The sequence below is a fragment of the Bos javanicus genome, chromosome 21, assembly GCF_032452875.1.
Source record: "Bos javanicus breed banteng chromosome 21, ARS-OSU_banteng_1.0, whole genome shotgun sequence".
In the NCBI taxonomy this organism is placed as follows: domain Eukaryota; kingdom Metazoa; phylum Chordata; class Mammalia; order Artiodactyla; family Bovidae; genus Bos; species Bos javanicus.
In genome coordinates, this window is record NC_083888.1 from 44,615,834 (window position 1) to 44,641,016 (window position 25,183).

General features: G+C 39.0%; 1 protein-coding gene across 4 annotated transcripts in view; it reads right to left on the reverse strand.

Moving 5' to 3' along the window:
• The window catches only part of BAZ1A (bromodomain adjacent to zinc finger domain 1A), a 113,323-nt gene that overhangs the window by 72,198 nt on the left and 15,942 nt on the right, over nucleotides 1-25,183 (reverse strand). For all 4 annotated transcript variants that reach the window (XM_061394119.1, XM_061394117.1, XM_061394120.1 and 1 more), the window contains exons 2-3: nucleotides 14,601-14,771; nucleotides 3,418-3,696 (exon numbers count right to left, since the gene is read on the reverse strand). In XM_061394119.1, coding sequence (XP_061250103.1) covers nucleotides 3,418-3,696; nucleotides 14,601-14,713 — 392 coding nt within the window. In that variant the 5' untranslated portion in view covers nucleotides 14,714-14,771. The remainder of the gene's footprint in view (nucleotides 1-3,417; nucleotides 3,697-14,600; nucleotides 14,772-25,183) is intronic.

Here is a 25,183-nt window from a genome sequence, read left to right on the forward strand (position 1 = left end):
ACAGTCATATAACTAAAACCCACTGGGTTGTACACTGGGCGAATTTTACAGTGTGTGAATATTATATCTCAATAAACTTTAAAAGCAAAGGTGGATAAAAATTTATGCACTGTGCAAGAAAATTCTCCTAACTTCACACTCTAACTTTCAGAGAGTGGCAAGTGGAAGTAGGAACACAGATATCTCATACTGTGGATCCTATGGTTCCCCTTGAAGATAGAGCCTGCTATTTCTCAGGCACTGTGAGAAATCCATTGAATTCTCCAAATAAGTCCCCTAAGGATAAGCCTCAAGACACAATTAGGTACAAAGGTCACAGGAGCCTGCAGTTAAAGTCAACAGAGATACTGAGGAAACTCAATGTGACGCTTCTCTCATCACTGAAGCCAGGTTTGCCCTAGCCCACCCAGAGGACACCAGAACCTTACCACTAGCATCATCACCTCAAAACTGAATTCAAAGGCTTTCTTGGTGGCTCACTGGTGAAGAATCCTCCTGCCAATACAGGAGACATGGGCACAAGTAACAAATACACGTTGTTGTTGTTCAGGCACCAAGTCATGTCCAACTCTTTGCGACCCAATGGACTGCAGCACACCAGGCTTCTCCCTTAAATTTCATGGAGTTTGTCCAAGTTCATGCCCATAATAAATATATGGCGGTGGTACAATTCCAACCAAAGGAAATTTAGTCAAGTTTAATATATATTACAGTTATTTAAACTGAAATTTAAGTGAAAAAGGTGAAAAGATAAGGGTGTATTCAGAAAATAGTACCTAAAGTTGCAGAAATCTCAAGTCAGGCTTGAAGCTTAATTACAATATAAAGTAATAGAAAAACTAGCCAATAATAGAAGAAAAATACTAACTTGCATATAAGACTTGTGGGCCAAAAGCAGCATTATTTCCCCAGTAAAATGCCACTATATTCTATTTATACAGCAATTCAAACCCCCCGCCCTTGCTCCAGCCACGCTCTCATTTTAGTCTCACAAAAACCTGAAAAGATGTCATTGTCCAGCAAGGTCAGTCTGACTCCAAAGCCTAAACCTTCAGTATCACACAATTCTGCTTCCTATAAAACTAAAAATTTATACTTTTTCTCAAACCATAAACAAACATCAAAGACAAAGATATTTTATTAAAACCAAGTGGTGAATGTGTATTTATTGAATTTTTATTCATTATTCCTTAATTCTACTAGTATTCCTTTTACATATTTTTTAAGTCTTTTTAACTTTACATTTACTGAACATTTAAAAAAAAGCAAAAAATGAAACAAAAATATTTGCAACGAAGTGACAAAGAGTTTAATATGCCTCATATTTAACAGCCCTCTCACAAATCTACTAATCACAGACAAACCAAAAGAAAAATGAGCAAAGGACCTGAAAAGCATATTAAACACTGAGATATCATCAAATCTGGCAAAGAAGAAAAGACCAAAATAATCAATGTTAACGTGAAGAAACCCAGGCCTAGCCTCTACGGTCACTCTGGACCTGGTTGCTCCTGAATCACCTCATTCACATTTTTTTTTTAATATCCCACAAGTTGGCATGTTTGTCTCTCCTTTAACTGAACTCTTAAAGGACATCTTAATCCTTTTTACATCCCCAATAACTAGCGTCTACCCTCTAAGTGACACTCATGAATCACTAAGCAGTATGTGGATGAAAGACAAAATCAGAGCAATCAGAAATATCTGGGCCTGAGATGACAGTGAAGAAGGCTAGACTCTGACAGTATTACTTCCTGAGGCCTCTGTATCTTATCATCCACCCAGCTGCTAAAGGCAAAAAATAAAGATTGAGTCATCAATGATTTCTCCTTTCACACGCAGATTAAGAACAGCCAATATGTATTATGAAAATAAAGCCTTAAATTACTCAGAAAAATATCAATTTCTTATACTTTACCATTTAAAAGCTTCATAAGGCAGAAGAGTGTTTCTAATGAATAATCAACAAAATGGTGACTCTCAGATTTCCCATTTCTACAATGTATCCTAGTTTACTACTGTCATTAAAGCAGTAATTATCTGAAGCCAAAGATAGTTGGTACAACTTAAAAAAGCTATGCAAAAAACACTAAACAACTATATTCCTAGATGTAAGCCATATTTAACCTAGTGTTAAAGGTTAATGTATCGCAATGATTTGTGAGTTAAAAAACACTATTGGCATAAGTCAAATAAAATAATGACTATAAGGAGAAAAAAATTGCGCTCATCCTCAAATAGGCCCTTTTCGTAATACAGATTGGTATGTTCTTGGTGGGATTATTGGTGACATACCAATCTTTCCTCTTGAAAATAAAGATATGTCTTTTACTAAATGTCAGGAGACAAATAAAAAATGTTTCAATTTTTACCATTTTTTACTTCTACAGTTAAAAAAAGAACTTGTTCAGTAATTCACAAAAATCAAATTCAAACATAAATATCTTTTGGCTTTTTAACATTCACATAGAGTAGCATTTAATAAGTGAAATGGATTATATTAAAGACATTATTCTGAAATTACACATAAATTCATGATGATTCTCCAAAATAAAATAATAAAGAACATAATTATTGACATATAATTAAGAACATATATAATAAGTTTTGGCTGCTGAAGTTTAAAATTCAAAAAGAAATAAATCTGCATTCAGGTTAACAAAGAAGGGGAAAAAAGGCATCCCAAAAGAGTCACTGCCTCAAAAGAGGGTATAAAAAGTTTTAATGCAAATAAAGATTACTATAATAAGTATCAGTGACTAGCCAATCATAAATTCTTAACATTTCAGAAAAGCAGATAATTTTTAACTTAAGTGCCACAGAAAAACTCATTTTAAATTTCATATATGAAAAATCTACTTTTTTCTGGGTAAAGGAGAAGAGAACTTAGCAAAAATTCTCTTAATCTTATCAAAAATGTAGTCCTCATCTTATCAAGAACTACTAAAACCCAGCAAGAAATATAGGCATATTTAATAGATAACCTAATGACAACCCAGTAGATACATTTATCTAAGATCTTTTTACTGGTAAAAAAGAGAGATGAAACTCTGATATAATAGAACACACAGTAAATGAAAAGGAGAAGGAAAATGGTTTATAAAGCAATAGACCAATCTTCAAGATATTTTGAGTGAAAAAAGGTATAAAATACAGTATGATACCTTTCGCATTGAAAGGGGCAGGAGACTGTGTGTGTGTGTGCGTGTGTGTACACGCTTTTGGTGGTCTATACCAAAATCAGCTTTGGAAAAATACATATGAAACTGTTAACACAAGGGTTATTTGGGGGGAGGATAAAATGGTAGCTGGAAAGTAGTAAAAGGTAAGCTTTCCCTCATTTCATCTGCTTGTGTATTTTGAATCTGAGCAATGTGAATGTATGTATATCAAAAGAAAAAATTAAAAGTACTTTACCTTGCACCATTGTTCCTAATGACTTCCACAGTTTCTTCAACAAAATATCGATCCTTGATGTATGCAAAAATATCATCACAAATTTCATGTAAGCGTGAACGATGGGTGAGGTTGGTCAAGTATAAAACTGGAACAATTAGTGGTTCTGGAAAGCTCTGAAGATTCTGTCTCGCTTTTCTTTCTGACTCAAGTGCTTCCTGATAGGTGAGTCCAGGTCTGCCCGTCACAGCACAGCTCCACACAAGACTGTTGCACAGAATGGTTCGCTCAAAAAAGTCACTGATTCAAAAACACAAACAAAAATGCATTACCTGTCATTCACAAGTTTTATATTAAAAGCTGACAAAGGATTGAGCCTTTATTGCAAAATTTTATACAGAATCATATAACTCATACAAAAATTTAGGGACTGGTCAATTTATACATTAATACAAACATAAGAAAAAGTATATTTAAACTAGACATTTATAGTTTTCAATTTAAAGGTACATTTGGCCAAAATTGGACTGTGATTTCTATCAGTTTTGAAACTGCGTGAAACAAAATAAACTCAGCCTTTCTTTTTCCTTCTAATTTCTAAGCTTTCTATTCCAAAGCAGTCAAAACACTGAATTCAAGCACTTGGCTATGAATTTTGAAAGGGTTTAACATAATAGTGAAAAACTGGGAAATCTAAGCATCTAACAATAAGAGAAAAGTTAAATAAATTATAGTACTTCATACAATGAAAACTCACAGTCATGAAACAGTAAGAGAGTTCTTAAATAATGTAAACAGGAAAGACAACTTTCCAGTTTGCTTCCATCCTATATTTTTTTCAAAGTAAAAGCTTACCAAGACAACTAATGGTTCCCAAGGGAAAAAGTAGGTGGGACAAATGGGGAGATTGGGATGGACATATACACACTACTATATATAAAACAGATAACTAACAAGGGTCTACTGAATAGCATGGGAATTCTACTCAATACTCTGTAACAACCTATTATAGGAAAAGAATTTAAAGTAGATATACATACATGTATAACTGAACACTTTGCTGCACACTTGAAACTAATACAACACTGTAAATCAACTATACTCCAAAAAAAATGTAATAAGTATATAAAAAAAGCTTATCAAAACTATATAGAATATGGTCCACTTGTGTTAAAATTAAAAAAAGAAAGATGGAAGGAAAGTAGAGAAATGGCTTAAGGAAGCATAAAATATTTCTGGAATTGTAATACAAAATATATTATATGTTATATTAATACAAAAATCAAGGTAACAGCTACAGAATGGGGATGGGATTAAGGGACCATTCTACTCAGTGTTTTTCTACACTGTTGGGATTTCTTACTACGGCACTGATTTCTCTTCAAAACTTTAATTTGGTCATTTTTAAAATGCAAGCGATCTAGTATAGAGATAGACTTCTAAGGTATATTAAGTAGAAAAAACTCAATCACTGAATGATATAATTCCACATGCATTAATATAGTAATAGCAAAAATGTGCAAAGGTTTGCATTTATACAAATACCATAAACAGATGTTCCCTATGGAGAAAGGGAGGAACTGGGAAGGAAGAAAAGAAAATTTGTCATTCTAAATATTTCCATATTGTTTGCGTTTGTAAAAGTATTTAGTTGATTGCTCGAGGTCTTAGTTGCAACACACGGGATCTTTGATTCTTGTTGAGGCATGCAGGATCTTTACTTGTGGCATGTGGAATCTAGTTCCCTGACTAGGAACTGAACCCACTCCCCTTGCATGGAGAGTGTGGAGTCTCAGCCATTCAACCACCAGGGAAGTCTCTATTTGAATTTTTATGATGAGTATTCATGTTTTTGTAACAAAAATATCTTTAAATGGAAAAGGTTAGAAATATGCAAAAAGATTAACAATAGTTGCCTCTAAGTGGCAAAATTTGGGTAAATATTTTGCCCTCTTCTATATTTTGGTCTCCTTTTCAACAATTATGTGTAACCAACATAACTCACAATTCTCTAACTTCTCCTCCTTCCTGAGATTCACCTTCCCTTCTACTGTCATTCTAAAAATTGTTAAAAACTATTACATGCGTATTTCCTCATCAGTATATCTGTCCAGGTTACCCTTACAGTAGGGTCTGATTTTCAAAGAAGATTTGGAATAATTCCATTAAGATAGTTTCATTTGTGTATTTGTCTGTAGTCTACAAGAACAACAAAAAATAAAACCTACAGAAGTAAAGAGAAACTAATCATACCTTAACATAAATGAGATCTAAAGAGATAACACACATAAGCCAAGTTACACGACTGTGCCTGCATGCTAAGCTGTTTCAGTTGTGTCTGACTCTTTGAGACCCTGTGGGCTGTAGCCTGCCAGGCTCCTCTGTCCATGGGATTCTCCAAGCAAGAATATTGGAGTGGTTTGCCATGCCCTCCCTCCAGGGGATCTTCCTGATCCAGGGATTGAACCAGCGTTTCCTGGGTCTCCTGCATTCGCAGGTGAGTTCTTTACCACTAGCGCCGTCTGGAAAGGTCAGACTAATTCAGTACAAAGGAAAATCCTTTTGAAGTATGTACCTTTCAGTAATGGAGATAATGGGTGCACATCGTTAAAATACAAAGTAAAAAGTGATTATCTTTACTAGACAGAGGCAGATATCCTTTGGGAATTCAGAGGAAGGGAATAAGGAGAGACAGGCACAAACAAGAAATGCTAGGAAACATCTTTGGGGGGAAGTGGCATTAAAAGTTAGGATGAAATGGAAAAGTAGAGTTGAAGAAAAAATATGTGAGAGAGAAAAAACAATGAATATAATCTGATTTTTATAATAAAATCTATGTCAGATAAATAATTTATTAGCTAAGTGAGAGGCAAGAGACTTACCCAATCAAGGGTTATCAATAGTGCAGAATAAAATGAATGAACAGACAGATCTTGGAAGAGGTCTTATTCAATTTTTACTGCCTAAAACTGCAGTTCACTTAGAAAGCTTCATAAAAAGTCTTGAACTTTTTCCTTTAGAAACAAACATAGGTTCCCAAGCCACACATTTAATGTGCATGAGATATTCTAATAATTTAAGCTGTATCTAGTGGCTCAGAGGTTAAAGCGTCTGCCCGCAATGCGGGAGACCTGGGTTCAATCCCTGGGTCAGGAAGATTCCCTGGAGAAGGAAATGGCAACCCACTCCAGTACTCTTGCCTGGAGAATCCCATGGACGGAGGAGCCTGGTGGGCTACAGTCCATGGGGTCTGAGACACGTGACTGTAGCGACTCACTCAGACACGACTGAGCGACTTCACTTTCACTTTCACAGGTGACCTCTGCACTATGAGGAGAGGAAGAAGGGGTGCTAATCTCCACACAGTCAAAAATCTGCGTGTAACTTTACAATCAGTTTTCCTTATTCATAGTCAACTGTAAGGAAGTGAGGTGAAATGAAAGTCGCTCAGTTGTGTCAGTCTCTTTGTAACCCCTTGGACTATACAGTCCATGGAATTCTCCATGCCAGAATACTGGGTAGCGTATCCCTTCTCTAGTGGATCTTCCCGACCCAGGAATAGAACCAGGGTCTCCTGCATTGTAGGCAGATTCTTTACCAACTGAGCTACCAGGTAAGCCCCAACTCTAAGGAAAAATATACTTCAAATCTAGCTATTTTACACATTAACTAGTCTCTGGTTGTGCTCAGTCACGTCCAGCTCTTTGTGACCCCATGGGCTGTAGTCTACCAAGCTCCTCTGTCCACGTGCAGTTTTCCAGGCAAGAATACTGGAGTGGGTTGCCATTTCCTACTCCAGGGGCTCTTCCCAACCCAGGGACCGAACCCAAGTCTCCTGTATCTCCTGCATCGGCAGGTGGATTCTTTACCACTGAGCCACCTGGGAAGCCCAACTAGTTTAAGACACTGCTATCAAAAACAAAATGGTAGCTACACATACAATTTAAAATTTTCTTGTGGCCACATTTAAAAACTTTTAAAGAAATACTAATGAAATCAATACATTTTATTTAACTCAATATATTCCAAAATATTGCAATATGTAATCAATAATGAAATATTTTACTTTTTTTTTTTTGGTACTAAGTCTTCAAAATCCAGTAAATATTTTACATTTATTGTGCATCTTAATTCTGACAGGTGACATTTCAAGTTCTTAATAACCAATGGCTCCTGCATTAGACAACACAGCTCTAGCCTTTGTAGGTCGGTATCTAACAGGCTGGAGTATTTGCAGCCATGGCAGGGGGAAGACTTTGGACTGAGCTGCAAAAAACACTACTTATTTATTTTGATTATTTTTTTATTATTGGAGTATAATTGCTTTATAATGTTGTGTTAGTTTCTGCTGTACAAAAATGTGAATCAGCTTATGTATACATATATCCCCCCTCATCCGTGAGCCTCCCTCCCACCCTATCCCTCATTCTACCCCTCCAGGTCATCAAAAAGCAGGGAGCTAAGCTCCCTGAATAAACGTTATTTAGATTTGTTATCACTGTTCAAAGTACCAAGGAGAGGAATGGTGTAAGTACCACAAACCTCCACTAAACATGTCAATAGACAACAACCAGTGATGTAGAGCTACCTGACTTCACCAGGTTTCCACAGCCTCTTGTAAAGGGTTTCTACTGTTTCCTTTGTGCTTATCTATTCTACAAAGCTGCTGTTACATTATAGCCCTGCTATGTACAAAATCCACCATTAGGAGGAGGGAGACAGGACACACTATCATAGTGGTGTGGGAAGCAAGGGGAAATAAAGCCCAAAGCTCTGTCTCCCTATTCAACACCCCTGCCAACATTGCACCATCTCTAACGTTATACACCTTCACTTCTTCCACTTCTGCAATTCTGCTCTTCACCCATTCATCATACTCATTCAAATGTGTGGGGGTTTGTTAATAATACTGAACTCTAGGGGATAGGTTACAGTGCCTCTTCAATTTCAATATTATAAGGCTATAAATAATGAAAAATTTCCAAGAAGCACATTTTATTATTGTGAGGAAAAATTTATAAAATACAAAGTACTATTTTATATCAGTTTAGACTAATATAGATTATTATGTCTCCAACTGATTGCTATAATACATTCCTTCAACAATCCTCTTTACTAGAAATGGGCATAGTACTAGCCCAGAGGTCAAATCCAGACTTCCACCTGTTTTTCTATTTTTATTGGAACACAATATATTTAGGTATTGCCTATGACTGCTTTCTCACTATATCCATAGAGTTGGGTAGGTGCAACAGACACCTAACAGCCTGGAAAGCCTACAATATTGACTATCTGACCCTTTAAGAAATTGTTTGATGACCCCTGCCCTTTACTATTATTTCATAAGGAAAAACTGCTTCTGAGTTACCAGGTCAAGTACTGGTAAGAACACACTTCTAAGGGCAATATTTCTGTTAACTTGCTGAGTATCTGGAAAACCAAAAACCTAGTAGAATAAGGTTAAGAATGAAGTGACATAAAAAACAGAAACCAAATACAATTAAGAAAAGATAAATGCAAAGCATACTTTATTTACTTAATGGCCCAAACTATTAACTAGACATACAACAAGAAAGATTCAGCACAAAACTGCAGAAAAAATCTAAGGGACATAAACAAACTCCTCCATCTGCAAAATAATTAGTAACTGAGAAACCCATCCATAGGTTAAAAACTAACATAACTCGACTAAAACAGCATATGGCATGCAATAGATGGATGGAAAGTATGGTTTATGAACTTAAAACAGACAGCGTGGGTTGGTCTAACAATTGCTTTCACTAAAGGGGTTACAAGAGCAGATTAGGTGCTAACTATGGCCACTGTAGACTAAACATGTCTTATAGACAGAAAAAGCTGCAAGAGGAAAATTACGTTTGTTTTGATGAGGGGGAGTTCAATTAATTAAAAATATAAAGTTTAAAGACACTTTAACAAGATATTACTTTGCAATTAGTGCTGCCTCAGTCAGACTTAAGATAGTGACATACAAGGTAAGCTTCTAAAATCTTCCGATGACACTAAGGTGAGGAATGGGTTTCCCAGGTGGCGCTAGCGGTAAAAAACCTGCCTGCCAATGCAGGAGATACAAGAGACCAGGGTTCAATCCTGGGGTTGGGAAGATCCCCTGAAGGAGGGCATGGTAATCCATTCCAGTATACTAGCCTAGAGAATCCCATGGACAGAGAAGCCTGGTGGGCTACAGTCCATAGAGTCGCAAAGAGTCAGATACGACTGAAGCAACTTTGCGTGAGTGCAAGGTGAGGAATAGCAATACAGAATTTTAAAATCTAGACAAAGCCTAAAGCACAAATCAACAAAGGTGAAACATATGGCTCCATCTTTCAGGACCCAACTTAGATGTTATCTCCTATTTGAGGGCTTCCTCATCTCCCCAGCAGTTTTCAGCTCCATCGTCTGTTTCCATTACACTGGCTCCACAGCATATGTGAATTATATCACTGTGTTCCAGACACACATTCACTTCTCACTAGTGAGCATCAGTGAAGTCGCTTAGTCTTGTCTGACTCTTTGCGACCCCATGGACTGTAGCCTATCAGGCTCTTCCATGCATGGGATTTTCTAGGCAAGAATACTGGAGTGGGTTGCCATTTCCTTCCCCGGGAGATCTTCTCCACCCAGGGATTGAACCCGGATCTCCCGCATTGCAGACAGCCACTTTACCATCTGAGCCACCAGGGAACATATAATAAGCATCATGTGTTGGTAAATAGGAACACAAGCTCTAGAGTCTTAGGTATGTGAGTGAGAACTCTAGTGTCACCAAATTGCTATATAGGTAGTTTTGGACACTGATCTTGGACTTAATTCTTCTTACCCCAATCCCAGCTTTCTCATCTGCAAAAAGAGTACAGCAAGGACTGAATCAACAAGGGAAGAGCTGATGAACAATGAAAACAGGATGTTTTATAAACCAGTCACACTTTTCATTGCAGTCAGGTTGAAACATAAAGCTGGTTTGTCAGTGATGTTGTGGAAGAGACTCCTGCATTGTATATGAAAAATATGACTCACATAAAGATGGGAAATACATTCCAAGAGTATAAATGCCTCAAAAAAGAAGTCACTTTATTAAGGAGATTTAAGTCACTAGGTAATACAAATCATTTTCCTATCCTACAAAACTAGGATTTCTGGGATTCAGACCTAACTGTTCCATTTCCACAGACCAAAAAAAAAAAACTTTAATGAAGTTGTTGTCAGCTAACTAAATTACAGAATAAATGTTTATTTAAGAGAGTAAATTATGTACTTTATTTGGCTTGCTTTATCTATGAGCTTCATTTTTCTTATATTTTTTCCCTTATGTTTCATATATAAGTGAGATCATATAGTATTTGCTTTTCTCTGTCAGACATTTCACTTAGCATAACGCCCTCAAGGTTCATAGGCATTGTTGCAAATGAAAGATTTTGTTCTTTTTAAAGACTGAATAATATTCTATTGTGTATTCTTTACCCATCTATCCATCAGTGGACACTTAGTTTGTTTCTTTATCTTGCAATGAACACTGGGGCGGCATATATCTTTTAAAAAAGAATTAGTGTTTTCATTTTCTTTGGATAAATACCCAGAAGTGGATCATATGGTAGTTCTATAAATACCCAGAAGTGGATCATATGGTAGTTCTATTTGTAATTTTTTGAGGAACCCCTATATTATTTTCTAAATGGCTGTCCCAATTTATATTCCTACCAACAGTGCATGAGACTTTGTTTTTCTTTACATCCTCCCCAACACTTATTACTTTGTCTTTTTGATATTATAATAATAGCCATTCTAACATGTGTGAGATGATAACTCATTATGGTTTTCATTTGTCTGTCCCGTATGATTAATGATGTAAAGCACCTGTTGGCTCTTGAATATCTTCTTTGGAAAACTATTCAGATCTGTCCATTTTAAAATCTAATTGTTTTGTTATTTTTTTGCTGTTGAATTGTATGAGCTCTTTATATATTTAGAATATTAGCCCCTTGTCAGATATAAGACTTACAAATATTTTCTTCCATTTAGTAGGCTGCCTTTTCATTTTGTTAATACTTCTTGCTGTGCAGAAGCTTTTCAGTTTGATGTAGTCCCACTAGTTTTGCTTTTACTTGTGGTATTGGGTTAAAAAATCATTGCCAAGACCTATGTCAAGGAGCTTACCACCTATGTTTTCTTCTAGGAGTTTTATGGTTTCAGGTCTTATGTTCAAGTCTTTAATCCATTTGGAGTTAATTTTTGTTTATGGCATAAGACAGTGGCTCAGTTTCATTCTTTTGCACTCTAGCTTATGCATTTGCCTACAGTTAATGTGCTATTTTTTAGGTCTTCTTTACTTGTGGAAAGCAGGTCAAACAAGAGTTAGCAATTAATTAGAGTACATAGTTCAAAAATAAAGGAGTTTGAGCTGTATAAGTGGTTACACTTATGATAAGAATACATCTTTGTCATAGTCCCTGTCTCAAAGAATTTGGAGTCTAGAAAAAGAGAAAATGTGATGCAACAAACACATTACATTACAGAGCAATAACTGCAGATAAAAGTTACACTAGATAAAATGGAGGTGGTGACCACTGCTGCTGGAAGGACAAAGGAGGAAGTGTTAGGCTATAATATCAAGTAAGACAGACAAAACATTAGTTAGCAATTAAAAGGTCACTGGCAACCTCTATTAACCAGAGTTAGAGGCAGTTACTTTGCCTTGTGCTAGGAAGTGAATGAGGTGGGGAGCTGTTGTAAAAATCTTTAAGACTGATTAAAGCTATATTCAAGAAATCAAAAACCTGAGCAAATAGGTAAGCATAGTGATCTTCAGACAAATACAAAAGAATATTCAAATTTATGCACTTAAAGGATAATCTTCAAACAAATTCACATAAATCAATATGTAATTTAATGAATTAGTGAAAACAGAAGCTCGCATCACAGTTTCTCCAGACTTGTGGCAAGGGTCAGATTACCATAATCTGCAGACTACCATATACCATTCATCATGAATGCATTTTTAGAAAAATCCCTTTGTAGTCATATAAGAGAAAGTAATTCAAATAAATTTTAACACAAATGGCAATCTTCTTCCAATTTTGCAATTCAAAGTCATAAACAGTTCTGCTTTGCTCAGGATATATGATTAAGTATTTTTGCTCCCAAACCAATCCTATCCTCTAAACTACTCGTAATTTCCAAAAATCCAAACACTTCAGCACAGAGAAAACAGAAAACAAACAAACAAACAAAAAAACTAGTTTTTTTGTTTTCTTTTTAAATTTTAATGTCATAAGACAATAAAGGAAGCAGTTCCTTAACATTAATGGAAGGTAGGTTTGGAATACCAAAAGTCTCTTCCTTTATTTGGCATTTCGGATTTCTCCATGATTATATTAACAATAAATCATCAAGAACCTAAGTATTTGAAAAGTGTTTAATTCAAAGAGGATAAAGGTCATATTTACACACCCTTCTAAGAAGAGTGTCTCAAAAATTATGACTGCTTACATGAAAGAAGAAAAGTTTGAAATTTAACCCCATTTCCTATCTTGTTGGCACTTTTAAATACAACTGTGTGAAAAAATTCAGAATTACCAAGGATTTTAACTTAAATCTTCCTTAAAAATAAGACAACATCCTTGTCAAGTTACTTAATCCAAATTCACTTAAGTAGTTACAAGAGTGAACTCTATTTGAGTAACAAAACAAGTCCGTACAGGAGCAGAGTAAGATGTGCACTCTTATTTATTTAAAAGTATTGTGTGCTGAAAAACTTGTTTAGATGTAACACGTTTACGTGTAACTCCTGTGGAGCTGGAGAAAAAGACTTGCTTAAAAATAAAAGCTTAAAGGAAACGTCTTTCCTAACCACTGCTCATTCCTTAGACAGGTGCAGATGCCTAAAGCCCTCCTTCCATCAAGCCCCTACTCAGAAAAGGTGCCTCCTACACACAATTTATTTGGTTGCTATAACACTCGGTTTCTAAGCCACAAAAGGATTGCTTCTGAGTGGAGAGGATAAAGCATAAGAAAAAGGGAGGGTCCGGCTGTTTCAGCGATTGATCAATTCAGGTTCTCACTTGGAGATCCTGCTTAAACACAGAGATCTGAAACACCCTGTTGTTAGGTGTCACAGGACAAGGCGATCTCTTGGGATACACCAGGCAAGGGACTAAAATTTTAGGGGTTGCAACTACACACGCAGCAGCTCCGGATTCTTATCAAAACAATAGCGAGTGGCACATGTCAGGCGGCCCACATGCTCAAGGGGATAAAGAGGCTGGTTAGGGTTGGAGTTGAACTTGTCTTAACCCCCTCCCCCAACTCCCACCGCCGCGCTCCGGGCTACGGGAAAGTGAAAACGAGGGGGCGCCCAGGGCCCGGCTCTCTCCCCCTCCTTTTCCCCCGCCCGGCCCCGACTTCTTCCTCACCCGGTCTCCCGGGGGCGGAGACGCCAAGTTCCCCGGGGCCGGGAGTTAGTCACCAAGAAGAGGCGGTGACAGAGCGCACGGCTCGCTTCGCACACTAAAGGCCTAGCTGCACGGGACCGGGGGCGGCCGGCTGAGGCTCTGGCGTCCCGCGCTCCACGGCCCCCGGCCCGTCGGGGACCCCCCCTACCCCCCCCCCCCCCCCGCTTCCCCGAGTCTCAACTCCGCTCCCACTCCACCCCCGCCCCTACCCGGGGCAGCTCCAACGTCAGGCTCCACTCCAGACTGGGCAAAACGACTCCCAGCCCCGGCCGTTTCCTGCCCCCGGGGGCGGGGATTCCCTCCCCGGGCCGGGGGACGGCAACTCCGTGCCGCTGACCCGAAAGGGGATCCCCTCGGCCGCCGGGCGGGGATCCCGGAACTGGCCCCGGAGCGCGCGTGTGGCCGCGGCGGGGAGGGGCGAGGCGGGGAGTTTCCGCCGCTCGGCGGCCGGGTGGCAGCCGCGACTAGAAGCGGTCCCCGCAACCGGCGGGGACCAAAGGCTCCTCCGCCCCGGCCGGCTGTCCCTCACGCGCGCCGCGGCCGCTCGGGCCGCCGGGGGCCCCCGCGCAGTCACCGGGTCGGGCTCTGGGGGCCAGAGAAACACGGGCCCGCAGCCACCCGTCACTTTCGAGTCGCCCCGCCAGAAGCCCGGGGCGAGGAAAAGGAGAGAGACAAAAGGACGCTGGGGAGGGAGTCCCCACACTCCCTCGCACCCCCCGCGCCCGGCCCGGCCCTTACTCATAGTGGCGGAAGATCTCGTTGGTGACTTTACAGTAGAAAACTTCCTCGTCGGGCCGCAGGTCCGCGGGCGGCTTCTGTCTCACAAACGGCTTTCGGTGTAGCAGCGGCATCTCGCGTCCGCCCGCGGGCTCACCCGGACCCTCGGCCGCCCGCGCCGGCCCCGCTTCCCTATCAAAATTGGAGGGAAAGGAAAGCCGGTAAGGTAGGGAGCGCTTGGCGGCGGCGGCGTGGGCCGGTCCGCGCGCCGGGGGAAACTCGGCTGCCTTTTGTGTGATTGACCGACCGCGGCTGCCACCCGAGCCGAGGTGGCTGCTGTCGCGACCAGGGTAGTGAACCGGCGGAGCCGCCCCACCTCCGCACACCCGGCTGCCGGCTCACAATGGGGCCGGACGCCCTGCCGCGGGCGGTGCGGGAGCGGCGGCCCCCTCCCCCAGCGCCCGCTCCCTGCCTGCTGCCGCTGCCGCCGCCGCCGGGCTCACAACGTGCTCGGCGCGCAGCCGGCCGGCCCGACGCCGCGAGGGAGTTCGCTGCGGGCGGACCCCGGCGCCGCTCCGCTTTGTTCCCCCGCTCGCCTACACTTCCCTGCCGGCGCTGGCCGGCTACCGAGCGACCACACCGAGCCCCTCACCTGCGAGCACGCCGGCTGCCACTTCTCCACCTTCTCAACTACAAAGGCGGCGAGGGGAGGCTCTGTCCCCCCGGGGGGTCGTTTCTCGCCGCCCCGCCGCACCGCTGGGCGCCGCTTCTCCCGCTGCCACGGCCTGGCTCCGCGCGGGGGATCGCGTCCCACCGCCACTTCCCCGCCTCTCGGAGCTCCTGGGAAGTTTCTGATCTACTTTCGGCTCTGAAGGAGGAAGAGCTGTTGGGAGGAGCTTTTCACTTCTCGCTTCTACCTTTTTATTGGCTACTCGATGACTTTTACAGCCTGTCACTGATACAGGAAGAGACGGCAGAGAGCCTGGGAGAGCTACATTATTAATTAATGGAGCAACCCCTAGTGAAGAATCAGAAGCATCCTCCATGTTTGCGATTATCAGCCCAAAGATCTGGGGAGAGCGCTGGGGTTTCATAAACACATGGCTAACAAAGTAAAAGCCTTCCTCTTCAAGTCTGGCAGCAGCGCTTGGTTCCACGATGGGAAAAGGATTCCGATTAAGATTTAACTAGTATTTTAAGGATGGGACGAGAGATAAGGAATAAGAAATGAATAACCTTTTGAAATTTTCTTCTTCAGAATTAGAATTCTCATGTCTAAAATAAAATACTTTGCTAGTGTAAACATTCATCTCGAAAAGAAGATACTTTTCTTGACAGCCGTGCTCTTTAATACTTAGGATAATTCAAAGATTTAGCAGAAGAAAAGACCAAAAAGAAAAGTATACGTCAGAAAATGTCATGTCTGTAGAACGACCCCCACATATTTAAAAACCACACCTTTAAAAAGTAATGTTTAGAATACGCCGCTGAAAATATATGCAAGGGATCAATATTTAGTTCAATCATCCAGAATTTCAAAGATTATGAATTTACTAGTGAAATTTCCCCTAAAACAACTTTCCCATATCTATGATTTCCATTTGTGAAACTAATTTTAATGCATATAGTACATGTGACTCATGAATTTAAAAGAATTGTCAAAATATGTTTGCCATCTTTGTATTAAATGGTCATTTTTGCTGCTGCCCTTGACATTTGCTTATTTGCAGATTAACATGTAAGAATGGGTCTAAAAGACAGTAAGTCTGAAGAAGTCATTCAAAAAAGGATGCAGTAATACTATGAAATGATCTCAGTTATAGAAACAATGTGGGATCATCTCTGTATTTTCAAATTAAGTACATATATACATGGGAGCAGAAAATGTTAGAATTCTATCCAAGTCTCGAGTTATTTTTAAACTTCTTTTAAGATACTTCTATGGTGGCTAGCAAAATAAAACTTCGTGCTTCAAAAATCATTAATCAAATTAATGCACCTAGTGTACAGCTGAAGAAGCTTGAAAGTGCTCTCAGTAGTAAGTATATTTTTTAGCCCGGATAAAGTCTTCAAAAAATTATAAATGCAAAGATTTGGTGTTTTAAACTGGTCTCCAATTAGTACACTGAGTGACAATATAGATTTCCCTACCTATAAAGTAACTTCCCAGATAAAAATGTTAGAACCCACAAAGATAAACTCAAAATGAGGACAAGGAGAATGGATAATTTTCAACCAATATTAAACCATCACTCTCACAACTCAAAATCCCACCTTAACTGTTAAGCTAAAATTAGATGAAATTTTGTCTGATTATATAATCTTTATATTTCTTAGCTCTATTTGCTAAGCTAATTTGTTAAAATCATGATCAAAAATAGTAATGTTGACTTTACTTTTATTAAATATAAATTTTTAAACAACTGGATTCTTTATACTAACCTAAAATTAAAATTTTACTTTACTTCAAACTACTACCATCTAATTTTCTCAATTACCATACCCAAATTTCAGTACCATCATAACTCAGTTCTCTGAGTTACATACATAGGATTTACTTTAATTTCTGATATTTAATCATTGTTATACATAGTTATTATTTTAGAACATGTTTAATAAATTATAATTAACATATTCAAAGTTTATTTTTATATGCTTATATTTGATCAAATCAATAGCATGGCTAACGTACCTCAAAATAACACTTCTCCTAAAATTATCCTACATGTTTACTACTGAAAACTTACCTAATGTATTATTAATTTCATATATTGGTATCATGATCACCTTCTTGCTTCTTTACTACTTCTAGACTTGAGAGTGAAAAGCTGATTGCTGTATTCAGAAAGTAGTTAAAAGATACTGTCATGAAATAGGACTTTGTGTTTTTAAAAAATTAAAAACATTGTAAAGGAAACTATGAAAGAGTATCACAAAGGAAAAAAGAGAAAACAAATTAATTTAAAATTTTATCAATTTAATTCTGTTAAACATTTGTCCTCCATTTATGTGCCAAGACACTGTACTAGCTTATGTAAGGGATACAATATAAATGTATCCTGACCTCAAAAAATGTATAATCTTGTAGGAAAGAGATGCTGCTGCTGCTGCTGCTGCTAAGTTGCTTCAATCGTGTCTGACTCTGTGCGACCCCATAGACGGCAGCCCACCAGGCTCTGCTATCCCTGGGATTCTCCAGGCAAGAACACTGGAGTGGGTTGCCATTTCCTTCTCCAATAGGAAAGAGATGATGTAAGGGCAAATAACTAATACAAGAATTGTGTGAGTCCTAATGACCATGAGTAATACAATGCAAAAGGAGACGTAGAAAAGATTAAAAGAAAATATAGAAGGGGGACCCAGGGTGGGTCCTAAATGAAGTCATTCACAGGGCATGATTTGCATGGCAATAGAAAGCTCATGTTCCAGCATATCCTCCTCTCAAGTCTCAAGATGCCACCCTCCACTCCGTTACCCCTCTGGATGAAGAAACCAGTGGCCCCCACTTAAATGTAAAGTGTACATATTCTAGTAAGGCAGGACATACACCAATCTAATACCATCCAGACTAAATATTTGAGAAGGTATACTGCCTTGGATAGGTGAAGACAAGGGTATGAAATATGTATTTTTTAAAAAGCTTGAGCTAGAATACTTTGCCTGTCTTCTATTGACTGATTAAGAAAGGCTTTACTTAGGTGATTTGGTGAGACAGTAGTTATCTGGAACTGAAAGAACGCTTTGGGAACTTTTTTTTTTTTAACACATTTTTTAAAATTATTTTTATTAAGCTTTGGGAACTCAATTCTCTCATTTTGCAGCTGAAGAAATGGAAGTTCAGGAACTGAAATCTAGGCCTCCTGACTCCTTGTCTAGTCTCTTTAGACGTGGATTTGATAATATTTAATTTTCTTGTATACCCTAGTTGCACTGTATCTATAAATGAGCTAAAATACTATTACAAATCCTTCCTAAACTCCTAAAATGTGTAAGGGGATAAGATATACTACTCATGATCAGAAACAGTAGTTTTTGAGAATTATCCAGAAAAGCAATCGGGGTAATACAAATCCTAAATTTGTCCAGTTGAAGAGCTGACAAGACCTATCTCCATGCTTCAGTAAACACATCTAACAAATATAAACACTTAATGTCCCTTGCCTCTAAGTAGCAGTTACACAAATATTCAGAGGATAGCTGAGAAAGGTGTCTTATAATTCTATTCAAGGAATATCTTCAACTTCATAACTCCTTTCCTTAGTATCTCTGACGCCTGTCTCAACTCTGTGATCTCTTTTTACATGCGTGCATGCTTGCTAAGTTGCTTCAGTCATGCCTGACTCTGTGCGACCCTATTGACTGTATTCCGCCAGGCTCCTCTGTCCATGGGATTCTCCAGGCAAGAATACTGGAGTGAACTGCCAGGCACTCCTCTGGGGGATCTTGCTCTCTTTTTAATGTCTTTATAATTCACGGCAATTTTGCCTATAAAAGATTTTTATATATTGTTCTTTAGAAGCAATGAGTACCCGAAACCATTGGCCTTGTATTAGGATAGAGGTGCTAGACCTTAGCTGCCCACTGAAATCACCAGAGGGGTTTTTGGAAGACACTGATGCTTGGGTCATATCCTAGACTAATTAATAGGAACTCTGGAGTAGGGACCCTGGTTTGGGGGGTTTAAAAATCAACTCAAAAAAAATCAACTCATGATTCTAATGTACTGCCAACTAGAGAACTACTAAGAGGAGATTGGATCGTTAATGCTGAAGTAGGAATGTTGGCAATTTTTGAATTCATTTTTTATTCAACCCCTTAAAGATATGAATTATGGGATGGTAAGTAGGAGTTGAAAGAATGTCTGTGGCTATCATCATCATCACAGAAATAGTTTACATTTAATGAATGCTTCCAGCTTGTCAAGCATTGTGCTAAGGGCTTTAAATGAATCATCTCATGCAGTTCTCTCAACAAAGTACTATTTATCACTTCCATTTTACAGATGAAGCCACTGAGGCTCAGAGAGGATAATTAAGTAGCTTGCCCAAGGTCAGATAGCTCAGGAGCAGAAAAAATGAAATTATCAACTCTATGGAGTCCAAACTCCTTACTACTACTCTATATTTCCAAGGGACTGATTTGCTAATCTAGCTCAGATATAAATTGAAGCAGGGAAATTGAGCCAATGCACTAAACAATGCATTTAGAACTTGTAATGATCAAGAATGTTTGTTAGAGGAAACCATGGAGAATTTTTAAAATTATCTCAGAGCAGTGAAAGCCTAAGTATTATAACTCACAGTCCCAAATCCATAAAGATAATTCTATAAAATAAAAATTAAAAGTCTCTGCATGACAAAGGCTACCACAAAGTTGGAAGACAAATAGCAAACTGGGAAAATAATTATTTGCAACTCACTGACAAAGGGATGATTTCCCTAATGTATAACTTCCTGTTTTCCTGTCATAATAATAAATCACAATAAGCCAAGATACACAGAAAAAAGAACATAAATGGCTTTTAAAACATATAGAAAGATTCTCAACCTCACCCATAATAAGAGAAATGCAAATTAAAACTACACAGAGATGACATTTTTCATCCTTCAGATTTGCAAAGATCATCATCATATGTTGGTAAGTCCAGGGAAACAGGTACAACCTCTGTAAAGGGCAAATTGGTGATATTTATCCAAAGTTACAAATGTACATAAAATCTCCATCTCTAGGAAAATATCACATATTTGAATATTAGACTCTATTTTGGCTTTGTTAGAAATAGCATAATCTTAATGGAAATGTCCATAATTAAAGTATGATGTGTTCATACAATGGAATGGTATGCAGACATAAGAAAGAATAAGAAAAATTTTTAAAAAGTTCATTAAAATATGCATTTAGTGTATATTAAATGCAGACTTAATGTATATATATATTTGCTTGATACGTAAAATGCATCTGGAAAGATACTGTAAAATAACACACTTGTTGCCTCTGGGAAAAGAGTTGCTGGGGACAGGGGTCAAAGGAAGATTTTTCTCACTTGTAGAAAGTTGAATAAACATTTTTAAGATACAGAGATTAGATGGTAAGCTGGCAGGTCAGGACAGATAGCTAATATAATAAAGTCTTCAACACAGCAATTGGAAATAAGTTTAGAATTGCAAATACAAAGTAAAAAATGTCTGTTAAATATTTCACAGGGCCTAGCACAGTGCTTTTTCCATGACAGGAGTTCAATACATATTTGTTGGATGGATGAGAAGTTAAATGGATATATAAAATACAAACTTAATTTGATTACAGTGAAAGAAACAGAGTCGGATAGGTGGCTGCTTTCATCTTATCCTAGAAATAGAATTTAGATTACACACAACCGAGAAACTCTCTCTAGAGAGACTACCTTAATTATTATCTCTATATCAATTTACAGAAAAAGTTATACTATATTCAGCCAAATAGATTAATTATTGTTTTTAAAAATAAGACATATAATGAACAAGTAGAAAGTTTTAAAATTTGAATTACAGAGTTCTTATTTTTATCAATTGCAAAACTAATTTTTAAGTTTTAGTTTATCTGTAGTAAATAGCTACCAGATAAAAGTTGCATTAATATTTGCCATCTCATTTACTAATTTCTGTTAATACTGAATATAAAATACTGGAATATACTACTTTTTCCTCCTCTTTAGGGTTCAGGCTACAACCTATTATCATCAGATATAATTTAAAATATTGCTATGTATTTTAAAAAATCTTTTAAAAAAATTTACTACTATGCCTGGAACACTGTAGGCACTCAAACCTATTATAGAAATGTACTAAATTCTTTCAATTTTTCCTTAAAATATTTAAATGATTATTATTTATAATATTTGTAATTAGGACCACCATCTTTTTTACTAGTTAGCTCAAGTGGTTGAAGCATGGTATTCATGGCATACTGTAAGTTTGACACCAATAACTAGCCCCATATTGCAATGTATTCATGGACTGCCTGGCGATTATGGATGAAGAGATAGAATTAAGACAGTTAAAATTCAGAAATCAGTTCTGAACATTTAATTCTAATCTAAGAGTTCCTGGTGAAACATGCTAATGTTACTCTAAGACATTTAGGCTTTTCTCCCTCTTACCTCCGTATCCATCATCAGACCTAGAACCCAGCAGTCATGCTGCTATCCTATTTTCTCTAGTCTAAATGTTTAGGTCAAAACACCCATCTTTTATTGTCTTAGCAAAAGTGAAATTTATCTTTTTCAGCTGAAAAAGCTTTTTCAACTACCAGTAAGATGTTTCTTAATGACTTCCTAGCATCTAGACCCCACATTCCTGGCATCTAGAAACTAGTTTGCTGCTGCTGCTGCTGCTGCTGCTGCTGCTAAGTCGTGCAACCCCATAGACGGCAGCCCACCAGGCTCCACAGTCCCTGGGATTCTCCAGGCAAGAACACTGGAGCGGGTTGCCATTTCCTTCTCCAATGCAGGAAAGTGAAAAGTGAAAGGGAAGTCGCTCAGTTGTGTCCGACTCTTCATGACCCCATGGACTGCAGCCCACCAGGCTCCTCCGTCCATGGGATTTTCCAGGCAAGAGTGCTGGAGTGAGTTTACCTACCAGAATAAACATCTTGCCTATTTTAGAAACAAAACCCAAATTCCCCAATACTAAATACCTCTCTTTTTTTCCATTTCAATCTTCCCTCTTAAAATAAAGACCTCTCTCTTGGTTCCAGTGTGGTAGGGAGAATAATAGCCCCCAAAGATGTCCACAGCCTATTTCCCAGAGTCTGAATGCTATTGTACATGGCAGAAGAAACTTGCGGGTATGATTAAAGTTAAGGGCCTAGAGATGCTTAGATTGGGCCAACCTGGATAATCCAGGCAGCTTGCTGCATCTCTAGGTGCAGCATCTCCAATCCAAGCTGCCTGGATTATCCAGGTTGGCCCAATCTAATCATGTGACTGCTCACATGTAGAGAACCTTTTCTGGGTGTGGTCAGATAGAAGGGAGGACTAAATAAAGGTCAGAGGGATATGATGTTGCTGGTGTGGAATGGAGAAAGGGGGCCATAAACCAGAGAATGCAGTGATCTCTAGAAGCTAGAAGAGGCATGGAAATGGATTCTCCCCTGAAAGCCTCCAGAAAGAGACATAAACCTGCCTACACTTTTATTTTGCCCAGTGAGACCTGTGTTGTGGACCTATCACTAAGTTTCTGGTAAGTTTTTAGAAAAGCAATAGAAAAATAATATATCCAGTGATGAAAATATTCTTAATTTTCAGCTGATTTTCACAGCAATAATGAATGATACCTTTGATCTTTAATGAATGATTTGGCTCTTTCAAGCTGAGGTTGTTAGCAATTCCTACTTCTAGAGTTTTCTGTCATGATTCATCCAACTGCTACCTCTCCAAGTTGCAAAAATTCATCTAGTTATTTCATAATGCATTTTTACCTAACCATACACAACCATAATATATATACAGTTAGAATAAGCTGTATATAGTTGGAGAAGGAAATGGCAACCCACTCCAGTATTCTTGCCTGGAGAATCCCAGGGACAGAGGAGCCTGGTAGGCTGCTGTCTATGGGGTCGCACAGAGTTGGACACGACTGAAGCGACTTAGCAGCAGCAGCAGAATATAGTAAGAGGATTATCAGTGAACAAAGACTTTCCCCCCTCATTAGTTTCTATCTCCTCAGACCTCCTTAGGGTCTTGATCCATCAATCTTCCCTCTATCCAATATTAGGCTTTCCTTCACTACTGAGACCTCTGCCCTTCGACTGTAATCTAGCTGCAAGTTTCTTTCCTGAGGGTGGGGGTGGGGAGGAGATTAAGTACATCTTTCTTGATCTTCAGCACTATTTCTCTTTCTCAACCAACATTTAAAAAAGGAAACCTATGCTCCTTGTTTCTACTTCTTTATTTCTCAACCTTCTGTAGCTTCCCCATACTCCTCCCTGAAACTGCTTTTGATTCTAAACCCCTAACTGCCAAATCCAATAGACTCTAACCAAGGAGGAGCCCACCTTATTCATTCTGTTCCTTGGCATCCTCTCCTACATTTGGTTTTGTGACACACTCTACTCTGGCTTTCCTTCTACCTCTCTGAACTGTCCTGAGTGTCTCTGCCATCACCTTTTCCTCTTCAGCCTATTCCCTAAATCCTGGTACTTCCCAGCTTTCTTCTATCCATTCTCTTCACCTGTCACTCTTCAGGGAAGCCTTCTCTAAACCAACATCTCCTCCTGACGACATCAACTACTCCTATTCTCACTGAAACATGAGCTTTTCTTAGAGTCTCCCTGTTCCCTTGGGGACTCCACCACAGCTTCTTGAAGATTTTTTGAGATGAGGAGTGAGTCAACAAACTGAAATTTTATGAAGATTAATCTAGGTGTGGTAGGTAAGACTGACTGTGTTGAGTGGAGCCTGGAGGCAGGGAAACCAGTTGAGAGGACACTGGAGAAGGATGAGTAGGGAATGACAACAGCCTGAATATTGCCTTGGCAATGGTAAGGAAGAAAAGCCAGGAGAAATATTTCAGTGGATGTATTTAGTGACAACTTGATTACACATCAAGGGAGAGAGAAGAAAAGTCAGAGATGAGTCAGAAATTTCAGACATAGGAGACTAGGAAGGTCATAATTAACAAAGTTGAGGCAATCAGGTATAGAAATAGGTTTGGGAAGAAGATGAAGCACTGGATTTTAGACATGGAATATCAAAGCAGTGATGCCCTCCAGGTATTGGGAAGACTGGGCTCAGTGGGAAATAACTCACCTGCATTGCAGGAAATGCAAGAGATCCAGGTTTGATTCCTAGGTCGAGAAGATCCCCTGGAGTAGGAAATGGCAATCCACTCCAGTATTCTTGCCTGGAGAATTCCATGGACAGAGGGGCCTGGCGGGCTACAGTCCATGGGGTCACAAAGAGTTGGACACGACTGAACACACACACACACATACACGCAAAGTTGATCAGTATACAAAAGTAAATAATACTTACTAAATAAATAAAACTCTTGATACTCTTTCTGCTCTTCAGGTGCTTGACCCAAGTATCAGGATGCTCTAGAGCCTCACCGGCACTCCAGAATTCCTCACTGGTATTCGCACCGTGAATCAGCCCCAGCATTTGCTTTCTGCTGCCTTTTCCTGATCTATCATTGGAAGGTATTATGAAACACATGCCCTCTAATCGTAGGGCCTCATAGACACGCTAATGTCTTTTAAAGCCATCTCTACTGACCACGCTACAACAGTTTTTCCAAACCTCTTCATTTTTCTCAAGACTCCAACCTCATCTTCCTTTCTTAGCTGCATCTTGCCTCCTCATTTATTTACAAAATCTGGGCCACTCAGTATGACTTGTTCTCAACCCAAATTTTCTTTTCACCTCACCCTCTTTTCCTCCTCTGCTGTCTTCTTTCCAAGGCTACAGCTGTGCTTTTGACCATATTTTTTTCAACCTCTAAGATCTTATCCCATGCTTGTTTCTTTAGTATCTCCCCTCAGTTGCTCCTTTTTTGACCTGCTAACAAATTCAAGCCCATGTTATCCTTTAACAAACCTTTTTTCCTTCACTTTGATTCCCTCAG